The sequence below is a fragment of the Ranitomeya imitator genome, chromosome 7 (assembly GCF_032444005.1).
Source record: "Ranitomeya imitator isolate aRanImi1 chromosome 7, aRanImi1.pri, whole genome shotgun sequence".
In the NCBI taxonomy this organism is placed as follows: domain Eukaryota; kingdom Metazoa; phylum Chordata; class Amphibia; order Anura; family Dendrobatidae; genus Ranitomeya; species Ranitomeya imitator.
Genome location: NC_091288.1, coordinates 223,863,016 through 223,883,647, shown reverse-complemented (window position 1 = coordinate 223,883,647; position 20,632 = coordinate 223,863,016). Strand labels below are relative to the sequence as shown.

The following is a 20,632-nucleotide window of genomic DNA, read 5'->3' as shown; positions in this document are numbered from 1 at the left end:
GGTCTTCAAGTGTAACATGCCGTTTGTGGTATCTCCTGATGAAGAAGTCTCAGTACTTTGAAGCTCGTTGAATAAAACCACATTTCTTTTTAACACGCTCTTCAGTTATTCAATAAATTCACGTTTATCCCAATTTTTTTCCTAAGTGCCACTTGCTGACAGATCACCACCAATAATCGTGGGTAGTAGTCTGGTGTACGGTGGTGGAGTTGCTATCGGTAGATGCTTTTCCAAATTTATTATGTCCGGCTCGAATTATCAGCCATTGTATAACTGAGGATTTTGGACCACTCACCAGCACAACCATTGCTTGAAATCTGCCAACATCTGACACCTGCACACCGGGACTCCGAGACTCCTCGTTAGGTCAGTTGGTCGGTGGTCATTGCGTGGTGCAGTTTATTCACTGCGGAACATTGTCGTCGGGTCTCTTTAGTCCTTATATCGTTGGTCACACAACATCTGCCATCTTTTACACTCCTTGTCTCATCATAGTCACCAGCACAAATACATTGTGGATATATATTATTTTCAGAGTTTTCAGGATTTCACCCGTCTTAGCCTCTACTGGGCTGGAGCTGCTATGTTTCATCTATAGTGACTACATTATATAATTGTGACTTCATCAGGTTGACTCTGACATGGCCGGGGGCCTTCCTGTATTAGTCAGCTCTCACCTCCACTTTTATGGTTCTATTCACATTCTGTCATTGATTCTGTCTGTGGATATAACAATATGTGGGAATCTTCTGAGTCCAGGCTTGGTCTCTGCCGTCAGTCTTTTGGGCAGGTTCACACTGCTATGTCTATCTCACTACATTTCCTTCTTCAGTCGGTTATGGTTGGCAAAAGACCAAATTTGCATAGAGTCCAATAAAACAGAAACTGCGACCTTCCAGCAATAATCTCACACACCACACCCTACACCATGATTGCAGCCGTTTCTACGCTTTCTTCCTGGTACAACGAGATCAAAGATCAGAGCTCTGAAGTCTCTACAGATGCACAGAAACCGGGCTACACAGGTACATGTAATGAAGACGATAAGGACTGGGGTCTTTTGGGGGTTACAAGCAGACAACTGATAATAGTGAATGGTGAGAACTATAGAGAAGATGTCTCACCTGTAGACAAAAGGTCTAAAGTTGTCTCCTCTATAGAGTAATGGAATAATCTAGAGAACAACAAGCTGACGTGTAAAGCAATGATGTCCTCTGTAAAGAGATGGTCTTTGTTCCATACACTTATGGTCTTGGCTGTAGAATGACACAATAATATGTAGAACAAGGTCTTCCAGCAAAGCAATGGTCTCCTCTAAAGACTGATGGTCTTCGTTATAGAATTAAGGTATATTCTGTAAGACCACAGATACTTGTAAAGCCATGGTCTCCACTGTTATAGAGAAAATTGTGTGCACTCAAGTTAGATAGGTGCTGGCTGAACGTGGAAGTGATCCAGTCAAAGTCATATATTGACTATGGAGACTACGGTCTCCGCTGTAGCATGATGGTCTCCTCCATTGTGTGGTGGATTTGTGTGTAGAATGATGTATAATATCTGTATCATCTGTAGGACCAAAGATTAATAAGTAAAGAAATTGTCAGTTGTTTGAAGAGATGGTCTGCACTGACGAGAGAGATGGTCTGCACTGTAAAATGATGGAAGAATCTGTAGGACTACAATCAATTGAAAATTAGTGATATTCTCCTCTCTAGAGTGAGGGTCTCATCTGCAGAGTGAGGGTCTTCTCTGTTGAGTGGGGATCTCCTCTGTTGAGTGAGGATCTCCACTGTAGAGTGAGAATCTCCTCTGTTAAGTGAAGGTCTTCTCTGTTGAGTGGGGATCTCCTCTGTTGAGTGAGGGTCTCCAATGTACAGTGAGGATCTCCTCTGTTGAGTGAGGGTCTCCAATGTAGAGTGAGAATCTCCTCTGTTAAGTGAGGGTCTTCTCTGTTGAGTGGGGATCTCCTCTGTTGAGTGAGGTTCTCCACTGTAGAGTGAGGATCTCCTCTGTTGAGTGAGGATCTCCTCTGTTGAGTGAGGTTCTCCATTGTAGAGTGAGGATCTCCTCTGTTGAGTGAGGGTCTCTACTGTTGAGTGAGGATCTCCTCTGTTGAGTGAGGGTCTCTTCTGTTGAGTGGGGATCTCCTCTGTAGAGTGAAGATCTCCTCTGTAGAGTGGGGGTCTGTAGAGTAAGGGTCTGTAGAGTGTGGGAATTCAACGCGTTTTCCCATTTTGATGCTGGTTCATCAGGAGACACGTAGAAGATGTTTCATCATAGGAGGTTTTTCAGGGTAATGACACATGGATAACAGCGATGAAATTCAAGCATCATTACCCTGAGAATACCCCTTGGTATAAACTATTTCATGCAGTTTTCTATGAGAAGTTCCGTCGTTAATCTAGAGACGATAACTGGAAGAGATGCCGATTTCACTTTATACAATTGTCAGCAATGATTCCAGATCTGTGTTCTGTTTTATTGATGCCCCATCTCTGGCTGGCTGCCATATCTAATATCGCCTCCCTTGTCTGTGGTTATACAGTATCTGGTGTTGCAGTCACCGTCTAGCACATGTTTTTTGTGATCTTGTATAAGTCATGACTATGTCCGGCTGAATTCAGGGATTGTAGAGTGGAGAACCTCCATAGTAAATATGAAAATGGTGCTCCAACATCAGTTCAGGACACGCCGTCTAGTATAGGTGTTCACCCACCCAAATCACAAGGGGGACCTAGGACCTCCGTGAACTTTAGGCTGGTTTCATTTTGAACATGCCGTAATACCTGCAGATAGATTCACATCAGCCATAGAGAGGAAATATGGGACTAACATGAACTGAGGATGGTCACGTTATACTGATATTAGCTCCTCCATGATTCCAACACACCAGTAACATGAAATGTTTCCTATGATTTCTCCCCAGGAACGGTACTGCAAATATAATGACTAAAAATCAAAATCACAAGGTCGGGATCTTCTCCAGAGATGGAGATGCCAATTACAAGTGGCTGTTTAACCTGCTCTCCTTCTACGCAATGTTTCAGAGCTTGGTGGGGAAGGTCAATCCTATATATATTTCCAACAGTGGTGAAAACTTCATCTTCGGCCTGTCTCAGAACTCTTTTGCCATTTTGTACCACACCAAGAAGAGAGGGCGCCTAAATATTGCAAATGTGACCGATTCTCTGTATGATGAGGAGCTGAAGGATCTGTCAGATCACTTTGGTAAGGAGACAAAAGTTCATATAACACATAACTGATCTCCATGAAAGAGATGGCTTCTGTGGTAACTGGGCCCACTGTTCCCCACCTTGGTCAGAGCACGGCAGAGCTGTGTAGCACGAAGACAACCACAGATGCAACTGTCATCCACAGTCACAGTGTGAGGACAGAAGATTAGTGACCAGGAGGTCCTTCTGAATAAGATAACGTAATATGTAATGAGCCAATAACAGAATATATCAATAGGAATAGCACAGATAAAGCTATGCTCAGATAATGACTACAAAAATCATAGTAATTGAATCTTCCACACAGGGATTTATGACATCCGGAACGGTGTTTGTGGTATCTGACACCAGGGTCGGTATTTGTGGGGTCTGACTTCCGGGCTGGTGTATGTGGGATCTGACATCTGGGTCGGTGTTTGTGGGGTCTGACATCCGGGACGGTGTTTGTGAGGTCTGACATCCGGGCCGATGTTTGTGAGGTCTGACATCCGGGCCGGTGTTTGTGAGGTCTGACATCCGGGTCGGTGTTTGTGAGGTCTGACATCCGGGCCGGTGTTTGTGAGGTCTGACATCCGGGCCGGTGTTTGTGGTATCTGACATCCGGGCCGGTATATGTGGGGTTCTGACACCCGGGCTGGTGTATGTGGGATCTGACATCCGGGCCGGTGTTTGTGGTATCTGACATCCGGGCCGGTGTTTGTGGTATCTGACATCCGGGCCGGTGTTTGTGGTGTCTGACATCCGGGCCGGTGTTTGTGGTGTCTGACATCCGGGCCAGTATATGTGGGGTTCTGACATCCAGGCTGGTGTTTGTGGTATCTGACATGCGGGCCGGTGTTTGTGGTGTCTGACATCCGGGCCAGTATATGTGGGGTTCTGACATCCGGGCTGGTGTTTGTGGTATCTGACATCCGGGCCAGTATATGTGGGGTTCTGACATCCGGGCTGGTGTTTGTGGTATCTGACATGCGGGCCGGTGTTTATGGTATCTGACTTCCGGGCCAGTATATGTGGGGTCTGACTTCTGGGCCGGTGTATGTAAGATCTGACATCCGGGACGGTGTTTGTGGTATCTGACATCCGGGCCGGTGTTTGTGGTATCTGACTTCTGGGCCAGTATATGTGGGGTTCTGACATCCGGGCTGGTGTTTGTGGTATCTGACATCCGGGACGGTGTATGTAGGATCTGACATCCGGGCCGGTGTTTGTGGTATCTGACACCAGGGCCGGTATATGTGGGGTCTGACATCCGGGCTGGTGTTTGTGGTATCTGACATGCGGGCCGGTGTTTGTGGTATCTGACTTCCGGGCCAGTATATGTGGGGTCTGACTTCCGGGCCGGTGTATGTAAGATCTGACATCCGGGACGGTGTTTGTGGTATCTGACATCCGGGCCGGTGTTTGTGGTATCTGACTTCCGGGCCAGTATATGTGGGGTTCTGACATCCGGGCCGGTGTATGTAGGATCTGACATCCGGGACGGTGTATGTAGGATCTGACATCCGGGCCGGTGTATGTAGGATCTGACATCCAGGCCGGTGTATGTAGGATCTGACATCCGGGCCGGTGTATGTAGGATCTGACACCAGGGCCGGTATATGTGGGGTTCTGACATCCGGGCCGGTGTTTGTGGTATCTGACATGCGGGCCGGTGTATGTAGGATCTGACATCCGGGACGGTGTTTGTGGTATCTGACTTCCGGGCCGGTGTATGTAGGATCTGACATCCGGGACGGTGTTTGTGGTATCTGACACCAGGGCCGGTATTTGTGGGGTCTGACTTCCGGGCCGGTGTTTGTGGTATCTGACACCCGGGCCGGTGTTTGTGGGGTCTGACTTCCGGGCCGGTGTTTGTGGTATCTGACACCAGGGCCGGTGTTTGTGGGGTCTGACTTCCGGGACGGTGTTTGTGGTATCTTACACCAGGGCCGGTATTTGTGGTATCTGACACCAGGGCCGGTATATGTGGGGTTCTGACACCCGGGCCGGTGTTTGTGGGGTCTGACTTCCGGGACGGTGTTTGTGGTATCTGACACCAGGGTCGGTGTTTGTGGTATCTGACACCAGGGTCGGTATTTGTGGGGTCTGACTTCTGGGCCAGTGTTTGTGGTATCTGACACCAGGGTCGGTATTTGTGGGGTCTGACTTCTGGGCCAGTGTTTGTGGTATCTGACACCAGGGCCGGTATATGTGGGGTTCTGACACCCGGGCTGGTGTTTGTGAATGCGGCACACTGCGTTTTCTATTGAATATTGATGAGATATTACAGTATCTTCTGTCTCCGCTCAGGGACAAGTAATGTGGTTGTGCTGGTGGATGATGTGGAGGACAGCGGTGACAGTAACAGGAGGCGGATATTAGAGGAGCAGCGGCTGGACTCCTACGCCACAGAACTGATCCTCATCAGTGAGCAGGAGAAGGAATCGGCCAGTCTGATGGGTCCCGATCCAATCTTTAGCGAATCACCGATCTCTGTCCAGTTGCACGACGCCTACAGCTCCTTGTATCACAAGCTGCTTAAACTGAAGGACATCATCAACAATGCTCCATACAGAAACACAGGTACCAGCCACGGGGCCAGGAGGGGTAAAGTGGCCAAATGTTCTCACTGACCACATTTTATACAGCGGAGGGGAGCTGAACAGTGATTCTCAGTGGTAGTCAGACCATAGAGATGAATAATACGGGGTCGTATATATGTAGCATGGACATGTCAGTGTCAGCATCGCTCCGGCCGGTGGTCTCTATCACTGATCAGCACACTGATGTGGGCCGCACCGGGGGAAGACTTATATTTTTATAGTGATCAGAATAACCTCGTCTGAGTCCTCATATGTCGGCAGGAGAACAGGTAAACCCTACGAGACATGATGAGGAGCAGAGATTCTGCCAAAGATTGACTACGACCTCTAGACTCTTCTCACGAGTGTTTTCTATTTCAGGACGAGTCCCATCAGTGGTGACTTCTACCAGTGGCTTCAGGTCTCCCGGTAAGGCGCTGATGATACAACCAGAAGGTGCGGTGTGATATAGGGATCTTCAGATTTACAATCCATCTCATGTTCTCTTCCTACATGAATGGTTTGTGCATCGGAGCCACTCAAAAAGATGGAAAAGTGAGATGATCTGTCCGCTCTCCTGATGTGACCTGCTTATTAAACACCTGTATGACCTTTTACTTTTTCTGGGTGAACACGACATTGAGGTATCGCACCCTGATAATATTCCTGACCATGTCTCCACCTCCTTTACGTTATCTCCTTCTATTAGTGAGGGTAGTGTTGCAGTCAGTCATTGCTCCTCCATGACACCAAAGTGACCATTGATAGTAAAATAGATGTAGATTTGATGCTTTCACAACATTGAGCAGATGGTTTTACCTTATGGGATGACGACTTATTACATTATTTTATTTAGATATTCATTTTTCGGGTAAGGTTCCATTACACTTCATGGCCATTTTTTCTTCTACATCCTCTATGTATCATAGCACATAGCAGACTGCAGAATGTGTTACTGTCAGTGTGTGACCTCCGGATTATAACACTCATCTCAACTATCATGAACCATGTTCTACATCCAGTATGGAGCTCAGAACGGCAGAAAACTAAATGTGTTACCAGGTGGTTGGTCTATTGCTCTTTCGTTGATAAACAATGGAACAAAACCGATCTCCTGCCTTCTATTAGCACATAAAGATTAAAGGGTTTCAAGCTGTATATAATAAGGAATAGGGGAGAGAAGGATAAGAGGGAGAAGGTAATGGGGGTAAATGGAGGGGATGAGGTGGGGTGACAAGACTTTCTGCTATTAGACAGTAGTTGCATCGTGACCGAACTAGGACTTAGTAAAACTATAGCTTAGGAGTGTACTGCGTACAGTAATTGTTCATTTTCCTGGAATGTGTTTCCTACTGAAGGACGTCACGTGAGGACTTTATATATTTCTTCAAGACATAGAGGAGGTTTTAAAAAATCCTTTGACCCTACGATGCATAACTAATCATATGCTAAAGAGTTGCAAGTGAAATTTATGTCTGAGATAGAAAAGATGATCGTCTATAAGATGATGGTGGTCTCACGTTCACAGCAGTAGTGGATGGTGAGATATGGAGCCTGAGAGGCAGAAGGTCACAACATTGTTACCCTTTTGCTCATCACTGTGGTTCCTTCCATGTGGATCCAGGTTTTGGAGCACATCGCTGGATCCAGTCTGATATTCCTCGAAGGTGGATTGCTTATTGAGATTGTAGTGGGGCTGTGAGGTCAGGTTCACCTTCAGGGTGTGACAATCAATGTCTAGGATTGTTGTGGCCCCACAAAAAGCCAGAGATGAGTTTACTGAAAAACAGATGACAGTTTGTAGTAGAGTATTTGGGAGAGCTTGTAGGAGCGAAGTCATTTTAGGCCAAATTATACTTTTTATGAGGATTTTCCTGTAGAGCCAAGATGTAAGGGACGGACCAGCTTGAGATTAAGGAGCTCTATGGTTTAGTTCTGGTGGAACATGATTTTTGTGTAATTCCTTTAGGTCAGTGGAGATGTTAGTGCTCAGAAACTTTATGGAAGGTGTGGACCAATCAGAGGGAAATGTGGCTCTGTGCACACGGCGTGCATCAGACAATGGCGCTCCCACACAGCTTCCTACACAAAGCCACTTCTGGAAAACACTTGTGGTCATTTTGCGGCAGTGACTTCATTGTTGATACAGCCGATGTTCTCGCTGTGGCTCCACCACTGGCGTCTTTTACTCTAAGTATAGAGAGCGGATCGAGCAGGTCCCTTCTTTTCACCACTGCAGGGTTTATGAACAATTAAGCAGTTACCAAACGTGGCATAAGACTGAACGTAACATGAGAAAGGTGCTCGCCGCTCCGATGGAAGAAATGTAAGCAAACGCAATAGTCAAAAAACACGTTCTTATATCAACGGCCGAGAGCATAATTCAATGATTTGGCTCTCCCATAAATCGATAATGTACTTTGAGAAAACAAGCGTTACACTGAGGATAGGACACAAGTCCACTGTATGACCAGGGTGAGCAAATTGAAGTGTTTAGATGTAACTAATCATATCCAGGTGCTAAATGTATATTGCACAGTATTATCCTATAGTATTACCTTATATGAGGCACCCAGTAACATCACATATTAATAAGGCAAAGTACATGCTCACCCATAATTAGTCCGGACTACAGAGAGATCTTCCCACGGCCCCGACGCACGTTTCGCGTAATCGCTTTCTCAAAGGGGAATTGATAACAAAGTCCTGTCATTGCCGCACTAGTTATAGAGCAATATAGTTGGCGCATGCGCCCGTGACACCCTACACATGAAAAGGTGCACTCCATCAGCGTCATCACACAGCGCGCATGTGGGTTACATAACACTCAATGGCACCAATAACCACGCACGCCGCCTGTTTAATTGACGCTAACCAGAGAACGCACAGTGTCAGGTAGATTACAGTGCGCATGCGTTCCATCAGCGGCCATATTTCCGGAGACCAACAACACATATTAAGTACAGAACCAGGTCCAGAGAATCATACGACATCAAATCAAGTAGTATCCATGGTAAGGTGATAGAATCTCGGCATAAGAATGATATTCATAGAGCATGCGAACCAATAATACTATATATAACCAGTAAAAGAATGGGCAGCACGGTGGCGCAGTGGTTAGCACAGCAGCCTTGCAGCACTGGTGTCCTGAGTTCTAATCCCACCCAGGGCAACAGGGGACGGTAAATAGACAGAAGCGCTGGGGAAGGCGGCTGTGGTTGCAGGGTGCGGAGTGGACCTTATCGACACCTTCTGTAGAGGGAAAGCCCCATATCTGTCCTAATTTATAAGACTGACCATGGGCACATGACGTCTTGACTTTGTGTGCATTGTGCACATTTTATGGGGAGCTTCTGTGCTGCTACTTTCCATAAAGAAACGTTGTGTTCACAAACCCCATCCGTGCTGCTCCTCTAATCGGTAACGTATGGTCAGTATTTGAGGTTGGCTCATGTCTCCTTAAAGATTGAGCGTTTCCCTTATACTTCTATGGCCGTCACTCCGCTGGGAGGGTGTTTCTAGGATTGGTGGTCATAAGAAGTAGGCACCAGCGTATGCTGCAGATTTGTGGTCAGGGCAGCCAAACCTCACCCCAGGATCCTTGTGTCTTCTCGGAGCTTCTGTTCAATCATTAACCTGGATGCTAAGAGTTTATGACACATTGTAAACACCGCGGAGATGGATTGTTGGGACAGATGAAATGTTTCCTGTGTAGATCCACTCTACCATGTGCAGCGCCTTTACTGCATCCATGCCCAGGTGTAGGAGGAGGGATTGGACTCTGGGGAATGATGGATCAGATGCACGGTGGTCTTTACCTTCTCTACCATGTGCAGCGCCTTTACTGCTCAGATGTAGTAGGGGGGATTGGACTCTGGGGAATGATGGATTAGACGCACGGTGGTCTTTACCTTCTCTACCATGTGCAGCGCCTTTACTGCCCAGGTGTAGGAGGGGGGATTGGACTCTGGGGAATGATGGATCAGACGCACGGTGGTCTTTACCTTCTCTACCATGTGCAGCGCCTTTACTGCCCAGGTGTAGGAGGGGTATTGGACTCCTGGGAATGATGGATCAGACGCACGGTGGTCTTTACCTTCTCTACCATGTGCAGCGCCTTTACTGCCCAGGTGTAGGAGGGGGGATTGGACTCTGGGGAATGATGGATCAGACGCACGGTGGTCTTTACCTTCTCTAACATGTGCAGCGCCTTTACTGCCCAGGTGTAGGAGGGGTATTAGACTCCTGGGAATGATGGATCAGAGGCACGGTGGTCTTTACCTTCTCTACCATGTGCAGCGCCTTTACTGCCCAGGTGTAGGAGGGGGGATTGGACTCTGGGGAATGATGGATCAGACGCACGGTGGTCTATACCTTCTCTACCATGTGCAGCGCCTTTACTGCCCAGGTGTAGGAGGGGTATTAGACTCCTGGGAATGATGGATCAGAGGCACGGTGGTCTTTACCTTCTCTACCATGTGCAGCGCCTTTACTGCCCAGGTGTAGGAGGGGGGATTGGACTCTGGGGAATGATGGATCAGACGCACGGTGGTCTTTACCTTCTCTACCATGTGCAGCGCCTTTACTGCCCAGGTGTAGGAGGGGGGATTGGACTCTGGGGAATGATGGATCAGACGCACGGTGGTCTTTACCTTCTCTACCATGTGCAGCGCCTTTACTGCCCAGGTGTAGGAGGGGGGATTGGACTCTTGGGAATGATGGGGTGGTCTTTACCTTCTCTACCATGTTCAGCGCCTTTACTGCATCCATGCCCAGGTGTAGTAGGGGGGATTGGACTCTGGGGAATGATGGGGTGGTCTTTACCTTCTCTACCATGTGCAGCGCCTTTACTGCCCAGGTGTAGGAAGGGGGATTGGACTCTTGGGAATGATGGGGTGGTCTTTACCTTCTCTACCATGTTCAGCGCCTTTACTGCATCCATGCCCAGGTGTAGTAGGGGGGATTGGACTCTGGGGAATGATGGGGTGGTCTTTACCTTCTCTACCATGTGCAGCGCCTTTACTGCCCAGGTGTAGGAGGGGGGATTGGACTCTTGGGAATGATGGGGTGGTCTTTACCTTCTCTACCATGTTCAGCGCCTTTACTGCATCCATGCCCAGGTGTAGTAGGGGGGATTGGACTCTGGGGAATGATGGGGTGGTCTTTACCTTCTCTACCATGTGCAGCGCCTTAACTGCCCAGGTATAGGAGGGGGGATTGGACTCTTGGGAATGATGGGGTGGTCTTTACCTTCTCTACCATGTTCAGCGCCTTTACTGCATCCATGCCCAGGTGTAGGAGGGGGGATTGGACTCTGGGGAATGATGGGGTGGTCTTTACCTTCTCTACCATGTGCAGCGCCTTTACTGCATCCATGCCCAGGTGTAGTAGGGGGATTGGACTCTTGGGAATGATGGGGTGGTCTTTACCTTCTCTACCATGTGCGGCGCCTTTACTGCCCAGGTGTAGCAGGGGGATTGGACTCTGGGGAATGATGGGTGTTGTGAATTCTGTGGCTGAATTCACTCCTGTGGTCACAAGTGGTACTGCAGCTTCTGAGCTTCCTCCCTCAGGTGTTCTGGTGAGCTCGTTGGCTGCTTTGTTATTTAACTCCACCTGATTCTGTCTTCCTTGCTCCTTGTCAATGTTCCAGTGTTGGATCTGAGCTTCTGGATCTTTCCTGTGGCCTGCTGCTCTGCTTAGATAAGTGCTTTTTGCTTTTGTTGCTACTTTTTCTGTCCAGCTTGTCATTTCGTTTTGCTGGAAGCTCTGAGACGCAAAGGGTGTACCGCCGTGCCGTTAGTTCGGCACGGTGGGTCTTTTTGCCCCCTTTGCGTGGTTTTTTTGCTTTAGGGTTTTTTTGTAGACTGCAAAGTTCTCTTTGCTATCCTCGCTCTGTCTAGAATATCGGGCCTCACTTTGCTGAATCTATTTCATCCCTACGTTTGTCTTTTCATCTTACTCACAGTCATTATATGTGGGGGGCTGCCTTTTCCTTTGGGGTATTTCTCTGAGGCAAGTCAGGCTTGTTTTTCTATCTTCAGGCTAGTCAGTTCCTCAGGCAGTGCCGAGTTGCATAGGTAGTGACAGGCGCAATCCACAGCTGCCTTTAGTTGTGTTTAGGATAGATCAGGTATTGCAGTCTACAGAGATTCCACGTCTCAGAGCTCGTTCTATTGTTTTTGGGTTATTGTCAGATCACTGTATGTGCTCTGATTGCTGGCACACTGTGTCACTGGATTGCCTACATAACAGATGGGGTGGTCTTTACCTTCTCTGCTTGGAGCAAAATCCAACTGATCTTCACTAATTACTATGGAGAGCAAATGTCTTAGGGCCAATATCTTCTGAAAACTTTCCCGTCTGCATTCAGGGGTCAGGTCAGAAGATACTTACTGCACAATGAAGGATCTTTCTCTTCTTTGGGAACAATGGAGATTTCTGCAACCAAAGTCTGGTCATGAACGGATCTCCCAGATTAGATCTCATTGGATAAAGTTATCAAATACCACAGAAGCTCAGCTCTGGATGGGACATAATAGAAGGAGGGACGGCCGTCTGGGACTGGACTTCTAAAGGGGTCGTCCCAAGAACAAATTTCATTTTAATCAATAGATGTTGGAATAACAATAATTTCCACAATTAGATGTGATAAATAAAATGTTCCTGTGCTGAGATAATCTTATAACTGTGCCCCTGATGTTCTGTGTAATGGTCGTGTCCGAGTATACAGGAACATGGTCTGATCGTACCACTGCTCCTGGGCAGGGGGGACAAAAGAGAGTATACAGACATTACAGCCGGGATCACAGATGATTCTTTCTTTGAGATAAAATGTTGCTTATATGTAATGTCTGTATATTCTCTTTTGTGTCCTCCCCCGCCCAGGAGCAGTGGTACGATCAGACCATGTTCCTGTATACTCGGACACGACCATTACACAGAACATCAGGGGCACAGTTATAAGATTATCTCAGCACAGGAAGATTTTATTTATCACATTTAATTGTGAAAATTATTATTATTACAAGATCTATTGAATAAAACTAACTTTGTGGGAAAAACCCCTTGAATTTTATTCCCCTTGAGATTTCTTTTTCTGAGATAGTTTTACCTGAGGAGGAAGCTTTGTCCTCTGTGCGGCAGGAAGACGAAGCAGCTTTAGGGGATTGTGTGAATCTGAGTAATAGAAATGTGGGGAAAAGTATTTAAATTCATCTGTGATTTCCGCCATTTCGTAAATGATCGCTCCAGATTATCTTCTAGTTATGAAGGACTTTATTTTTCTCTGTATGACTTGGGCTGTGTAGTCATCTGCATAATGGTCACTCATTCTGCAGCCTGCTATGTACAGTGATATATAGAGGATGTAGAAGATGGTCCAGGAGAAGGGAGATAAGCGTTACAGACAGAACAAGCTGACTGATCCCTGGTCACTCGTTCTGCAGTCTGCTATGTACAGTGATATACAGAGGATGTAGAAGATGTTCCAGGAGATGGGAGATAAGTGTTACAGACTGAACGAGCTGACTGACTGATCCCTGGTCACTCATTCTGCAGCCTGCTATGTACAGTGATATATAGAGGATGTAGAAGATGGTCCAGGAGAAGGGAGATAAGTGTTACAGACAGAACAAGCTGACTGACTGATCCCTGGCCACTCATTCTGCAGCCTGCTATGTACAGTGATATATAGAGGATGTAGAAGATGTTCCAGGAGATGGGAGATAAGTGTTACAGACTGAACGAGCTGACTGACTGATCCCTGGTCACTCATTCTGCAGCCTGCTATGTACAGTGATATATAGAGGATGTAGAAGATGGTCCAGGAGAAGGGAGATAAGTGTTACAGACTGAACGAGCTGACTGACTGATCCCTGGTCACTCATTCTGCAGCCTGCTATGTACAATGATATATAGAGGATGTAGAAGATGGTCCAGGAGAAGGGAAATAATTGTTACAGACTGAACGAGCTGACTGACTGATCCCTGGCCACTCATTCTGCAGCCTGCTATGTACAGAGATATATAGAGGATGTAGAAGATGGTCCAGGAGAAGGGAGATAAGTGTTACAGACAGAACAAGCTGACTGACTGATCCCTGGTCACTCATTCTGCAGCCTGCTATGTACAGTGATACACAGAGGATGTAGAAGATGGTCCAGGAGAAGGGAGATAAGCGTTACAGACAGAGCGAGCTGACTGACTGATCCCTGGTCACTCATTCTGCAGCCTGCTATGTACAGTGATCTATAGAGGATGTAGAAGATAGTCCAGGAGAAGGGAGATAAGCGCTACAGACAGAACGAGCTGACTGACTGATCCCTGGTCCCTCATTCTGCAGTCTGCTATGTACAGAGATATAGAGAGGATGTAGAAGATGTTCCAGGAGAAGGGAGATAAGCATTACAGACAGAACAAGCTGACTGACTGATCCCTGGTCACTCATTCTGCAGGCTGCTATGTACAATGATATATAGAGGATGTAAAAGATAGTCCAGGAGAAGGGAGATAAGCGTTACAGACAGAACGAGCTGACTGACTGATCCCTGGTCACTCATTCTGCAGCCTGCTATGTACGGTGATATACAGAGGATTTAGAAGATGTTCCTGGAGAAGGGAGATAAGCGTTACAGACAGAACAAGCTGACTGACTGATACCTGGTCACTCATTCTGCAGCCTGCTATGTACAGTGATATATAGAGGATGTAGCAGATGGTCCAGGAAAAGGGAGATAAGTATTACAGACAGAACAAGCTGACTGACTGATTCCTGGTCACTCATTCTGCAGCCTGCTATGTACAGTGATATATAGAGGATGTAGAAGATGGTCCAGGAGAAGGGAGATAAGTGTTACAGACAGAACGAGCTGACTGACTGATCCCTGGTCACTCATTCTGCAGCCTGCTATGTACAGTGATATATAGAGGATGTAGAAGATGGTCCAGGAGAAGGGAGATAAGTGTTACAGACAGAACAAGCTGACTGACTGATTCCTGGTCACTCATTCTGCAGCCTGCTATGTACAGTGATATAAAGAGGATGTAGAAGATGGTCCAGGAGAAGGGAGATAAGTGTTACAGACGAGCTGCCTGACTGATCCCTGGTAACTCATTCTGCAGCCTGCTATGTACAGTGATACACAGAGGTTGAAAAAGACAAACTGTGCAAACTTGTTAAGAATACCCTATTCCAGAAATGCTTTACAGACAAAAGAACAAGCAATCAGAACAAAAATGCCCCAAAAGTTGTCCATGTGCTACAAGACACCTACATAAGTCCTGATTATTCCTGGCGATGTCTCTGCGGTGTGCGGAGCTCATTGTGATGCTCGGGTGGTTACGTCATTGTCATTGCTCTGAACTGTTATCATTGTAACTTATGATCTCTCTTGTCTCCATCAGATGACACCAGCGTCCGATCGTCCCAGCGACCCGGCTCAGGTGAGGAGTGAAGAGCCCCCCAGGGGTCCTGTATCATTATCTGCCCCCAGGGCCATGGACATGGGGTTATGGCAGCAGGACACTGTACCTGGGGTCCCCGGGGCGGCGTCCACCCATCACCCTTCTCTTCTCTACTTCTCTACTTCTCTTCTCTCCTTTCCTCTTCTTTTCTCTCCTCTTCTCTCCTCTCTCCTTTCTTTTTTTCTCTACCTCCTCTTCTCTCTTCTTCTCTCCTTTTCTCTCCTCTTCTCTCCTCTCTCCTTTCTTTTTTTCTCTACCTCCTCTTCTCTCTTCTTCTCTCCTTTTCTCTCCTCTTCTCTCCTCTCACATCACCCTGGGCTAATTGCACCCTCCAACCTCCCAGCCCCTATCGGTCACCACCGGACATTAATGCATGCGGTTCATGTCCTGCCCACGGGTTTTATCATCGTGTGACCGGAGGAAATAATAACAGAAGATAATAGGAGTAGTAGTAATAATAGTGGTAATAACAGTTCTTAGAATTCTGATGACTTTATCTTACATTTCAGATCTGAGGAACGATGAAGAGGTGCGAGTCTCCGGGTTTCTGATAGCAGTGATAATAATGCCGCCATATCGTACTCAGAATTTGCTATTGTTTACGCCTCAACTTTGGAGGAAAATGCAACAAATGTTCAAACCTTTTGATGCAAATTGACACCACTTTTTATAGGCCTATATATGTGCTTATAATACTGTTAACCCCTTATTTGGAAATAGGGTGTGGCTTTTTACAAGTGGGTGTGGCACCATGTGAAAGGGCGTGGATCTTGTGAATGGGGTGTGGTATTTTGAAAAAGAGGGTGTGGCTTTGTGGAAGAGGGTGTGGCACTGTAAGAAATACTTTGTGATTGGGAGTGTGTCTTCATGAGAAAAGGTGTGGCTTTGTGGAAGAGGGTGTGGCTTAAGGGGAGAGAAGGTGTGGCTTAATATACAAGAACAAATTGCGGCACCATGCCTGTTTCTTGTACAGGATTATTATATCCGTCCCTGTATGTTTCTCCTGCCCCGGACTCAGGAGCGCTAGTATCATGGGTGCAGCGGGGATGCAGCTGGTCCTGGAGCTTGGAGGTTCCTGTGGCCCATATGACAAGACCACTACTACTGCAGACCCATGATAGTTAGTGTCCTATCCGAGACTTCATGTTATGTCACTGCCCGGACAATGGGTGAAATTCGCAGTGACAGTCGGCCACAAATCCTTCTCGTCTGCACATTGTATTCATCCTGAAGTTCATGAGTTGGGATTGGGTGGGAGAACAGATCCCCGGCTCATCCAGCACCATGAGGGGCTCTATCTTTACTATTCCTCCGGTGGCTGAAAATTAGTTCTTTCCTATTTTTTATAGAGAAACCTCATCAGTGACAACAACGGCAGAAACGCGTCCGACAGCTTACCGGTGAGTTAGGCCTGACGGGCGATGGGCCTTCTACACAGGGCAGCACTCTACATCTCCATACATTGATTTATCTTTTTCTATTATAGATTTCCCAGCACAACGACAATAACGAAAAGGTAAATTTTACACCAACCAGAAATGTGGTCATGTCATGTAGAATAGAGGGTGGTCTAATGGCCCTTAGGGGGTCATGATGGGATCCTTCTACAATCTGTCCATTTAGTTCTTCAAATCTGAGTTTCCATGATGAGGGAAGAGTGGACAGGATTGTATTATCTCCTCCAGACCAGTCATAGTTTTAGGTATAGGAAGGGGAACTTGACAGCTCCCAAATAATGGGCTGAATAAGATTCACAGGGTGGAGTGACAGCAATCTTATTTTCTCTAGACTTTGTAGGGTCATCAGGAGGTTTGATGGAAAAAAAACAAAAATTAAAAAAAAAACGAGAAGGAACCTAATTGACCATATTAAAGGTCAGATGGCACTAGTGACATCTGTCACAGCATAGCTTAGTTATTAGTCATAACTTCGTTGTCGGGGCTCCTTCCCTGTCTCTAATGCTAGGGGCACCCTAGCTCGCCCTGCTCCCCGAATTACTTCTGATGGTGAAGATGCCAGGGCCACGTACCGTGTCAGAGCTCCTGCATCCGCCCTCAGTCTGTACCTTTCCCCCACCCAGGGAAGAGGGGAGTAGTAGTGTACTGTAGTACATCAACCTGACTAACAAGATAATAAGGACAGGGGTAACGAAATAAACCAAGCATACAAATATACTCACACATATAACAGAGGAATGCATCAGGGAGTGGAGGATGGGGTTTAACTAAAGTAGGAGAAGAAAGGGAATTATCACACACTCAAAACCTAGCAACAGTCACAGATAAATCCATCAAACGCCTTCTCCAATAACAACCACCACCAACCTCCAGCCATGCAGCATAAGCTTCTCTGACAATGAGTGTTAGCCAGGGCCAAGGTAATATAGGAGATGGGAGGAGCTAACAGTGAACAGCTGGGAGCCTTAATGCAGGAAAGCTTCCCGGAGCTCACCTGAGCAGATTAACCCCTGCACTGCTAAAATAAACCTGCACCATTTAATATAAATGTGAAGTGCTTCCAGTCAGCGCAGGAGAAGTGGAAATCATATGCCCCGTCTTCTGGCTCCTCTCTTTCACAATAAACCCATTACAGTTATGTTTATATATATATATATATATATATATATATATATATATATATATATATATATATATATATACTGATATAATGCGTCAGACCGGTACAATGGGGGGTCTGCCAGATATGGACCATTAATGACTGGAGATGTGGTGAACTCTTCTACCTCATGTCTGACTTTGATTATTTCTTTATATTAAAAGGGCCAAAAAAGCTGGAGAAAGGACAAGGTAATTGCTGACTATCCGGAGCACTGGCCACATCTTGCACTAAGCACTCAGATAAGTACAGGACCTTGGCCTTCTTGCTGTACACTGCAGCTTCTCTTTTGTCATTATCGGGGCTTGTAGTCGTCTGGTACCCCACAGACATTACTCTGGGACTCTTCACCTTGTATAATATGGAGGTCATCTCCCGACTGGGGGTGACTTCATAGAGATTTCTTGCCCAAACAATGGCTTACTAATATAATCTGCTCCCGTCAATCTAAGACTTTATTTTGGGAGCAAGAACTGAGATTTTCCTCCTATGGATCCACGTCTGGAACCTCAGAGAATGGAATGTTTCCTCTAGATTTAATCCCACTCCAGTGTTCAATAGCGAACAGACAATGTGAACAGGGACAAAGTGGAAAATGAGGGAACATTCATCGTGAATGTAATCTTAGAGAACAAGCCATGATGAGAAGATCTGATCGCAGGGTCAGGATGGTGGAGCGCTGTCATACGGCTGATACAATGTGTCAGTAATTGTGTTTGTCTCTTAGGTGCTCTGGATTATCGGGGGTGTCATCCTCTTGTTACTCGTTGTGCTGATTATCGTCCTGAGCGTGACATTGTGAAGAATCTGAAATCAGCAAGTGCGGAAGTCATCATCATCATTGTAACCAAAGAGTCACCATCACCGAAGAGTGATTACTATCTCTGAAGAGTCATCATCACAATCACTGAAGAGTGATTGCTATCACCGAAGAGTCATCATCACCATCACCGAAGAGTGATTACTATCACCGAAGAGTCATCATCACTATCAACGAAGAGTGATTACTATCACCGAAGAGTCATCATCACCATCACCGAAGAGTGATTACTATCACCGAAGAGTCATCATCACCATCACCGAAGAGTGATTACTATCACCGAAGAGTCATCATCACCATCACCGAAGAGTGATTACTATCACCGAAGAGTCATCATCACCATCACCGAAGAGTGATTACTATCACCGAAGAGTCATCATCACCATCACCGAAGAGTGATTACTATCACCGAAGAGTCATCATCACCATCACCGAAGAGTGATTACTATCACCGAAGAGTCATCATCACCATCACCGAAGAGTGATTACTATCACCGAAGAGTCATCATCACCATCACCGAAGAGTGATTACTATCACCGAAGACTCATCATCATAATCACTGAAGAGGGATCATTATTATAACGAAAGACTCGTCATCATCAGCAATATTAGGAGGCCAACACCATTGCCAAAGCTTCATCATCAGATCAGAGACTCATCAATTATACCAAATGTCATCATCAACATCATTGGGTCACCATCCGAACCTAGGGGTCATGATCAGTGCTAACAGGTCATTATGATGAGCAGGTGGCCACCATTAAGGTTTGGGTGTCACCATCAGAACCAAAGGCCACCACACACTATGGACCTACAGTATACACCATGACATATGGGTAAAGCCCAGGAACCACATACCTGGTGCTGTATTACTAGATGCAGTTTTTTCTCAGAAGTTTAAGGTATTTCTATGTTGGTTTTGATCGATATTTTTGAGATCTGATTATTACTTTATGTCATTTTGTGCTGTACTATCTACTGTTGTGTCACAGGCAGATGTGTGACATCTCATCATCTTTCACATAGTTTTGTTTTTGTGCAATAAATGTTCGCTGTGTAATGGACGTCACCGGCTACTGTTCACGTCTGATACATTATCCTGGGGTCGGTGGCAGCAGCACGGCAGTGGGTAACACTTTTATCTATAGAGGGGCTTCTCACAAAATTAGAATATCATCAAAAAGTGAATTAACTTCAGTTCTTCAATACAAAAAGTGAATCTCATATATTCTATAGAGTCATTACACACAGAGTGATCTATTTCACGAGTTTATTTCTGTTACTGTTGATGATTATGGCTTACAGCCAATGAAAACCCAAAAGTCATTATCTCAGTAAATTAGAATAATTAACAAAAAACACCTGTAAAGGCTCCTAAGTGTTTATAAAGGTCCCTGTCCTAGACAGTTCTGCTATTCTCTTGTCGGGTCTCCAATATAGGATAGACCAAGCTTTGTGCCTGATGGGTGGTTGTCGGAGTCCTGTATAGTACTACTCACGATCCTACATGGCTGTTTTCAATGAAGGAAGCACTGGAATATTGTGACTACGTAGTCTGACTTGCCTGTAGATGTTGCAGGGCATATCGCTACTGGTCTTTTTGTTAAGTTTCAAGTGCTTCCTTTTATTGCTATATATTTCTATTAAATAAATAAAGCTGTGACCGACCTTCACCCATCAATTCTTTGTGTTTGCCTCATTATTGTTAGATGGGATGTTTCTGGGTGGGGAGGGAGAGGGGGATCACTGGGGGTGTTTGCGTGGATTACTGCAGTCTTGATTGTGGCATTTAGGGGGTTAAAGCGCTGGGAACGGTGCGGGACCACTCTTGGCACTTAGTGCCAGTGCCAGGTGTCAGCTGTCAGAATCAGAAGCTGTCAGAATCAGCTGACACCCAGCGGTGATCACCCAGTCACAGCCTGTGTGCATGCACGAT

The 20,632-nt window shown here is 46.2% G+C and overlaps 1 protein-coding gene across 1 annotated transcript; it reads left to right on the top strand.

Moving 5' to 3' along the window:
• Window positions 1–879: 879 nt before the first annotated feature.
• On the top strand, window positions 880–20,377 carry LOC138645700 (uncharacterized). The gene is made up of 10 exons (XM_069735175.1): window positions 880–1,025; window positions 2,927–3,228; window positions 5,523–5,795; window positions 6,176–6,223; window positions 15,200–15,238; window positions 15,769–15,788; window positions 16,609–16,659; window positions 16,746–16,775; window positions 18,040–18,066; window positions 18,603–20,377. Exons 2-10 carry the CDS (start codon window positions 2,946–2,948, stop codon window positions 18,675–18,677), a joined length of 846 nt encoding a protein of 281 aa, XP_069591276.1. The 5' UTR covers window positions 880–1,025; window positions 2,927–2,945; the 3' UTR covers window positions 18,678–20,377.
• The last annotated feature ends 255 nt before the right edge of the window (window positions 20,378–20,632 follow it).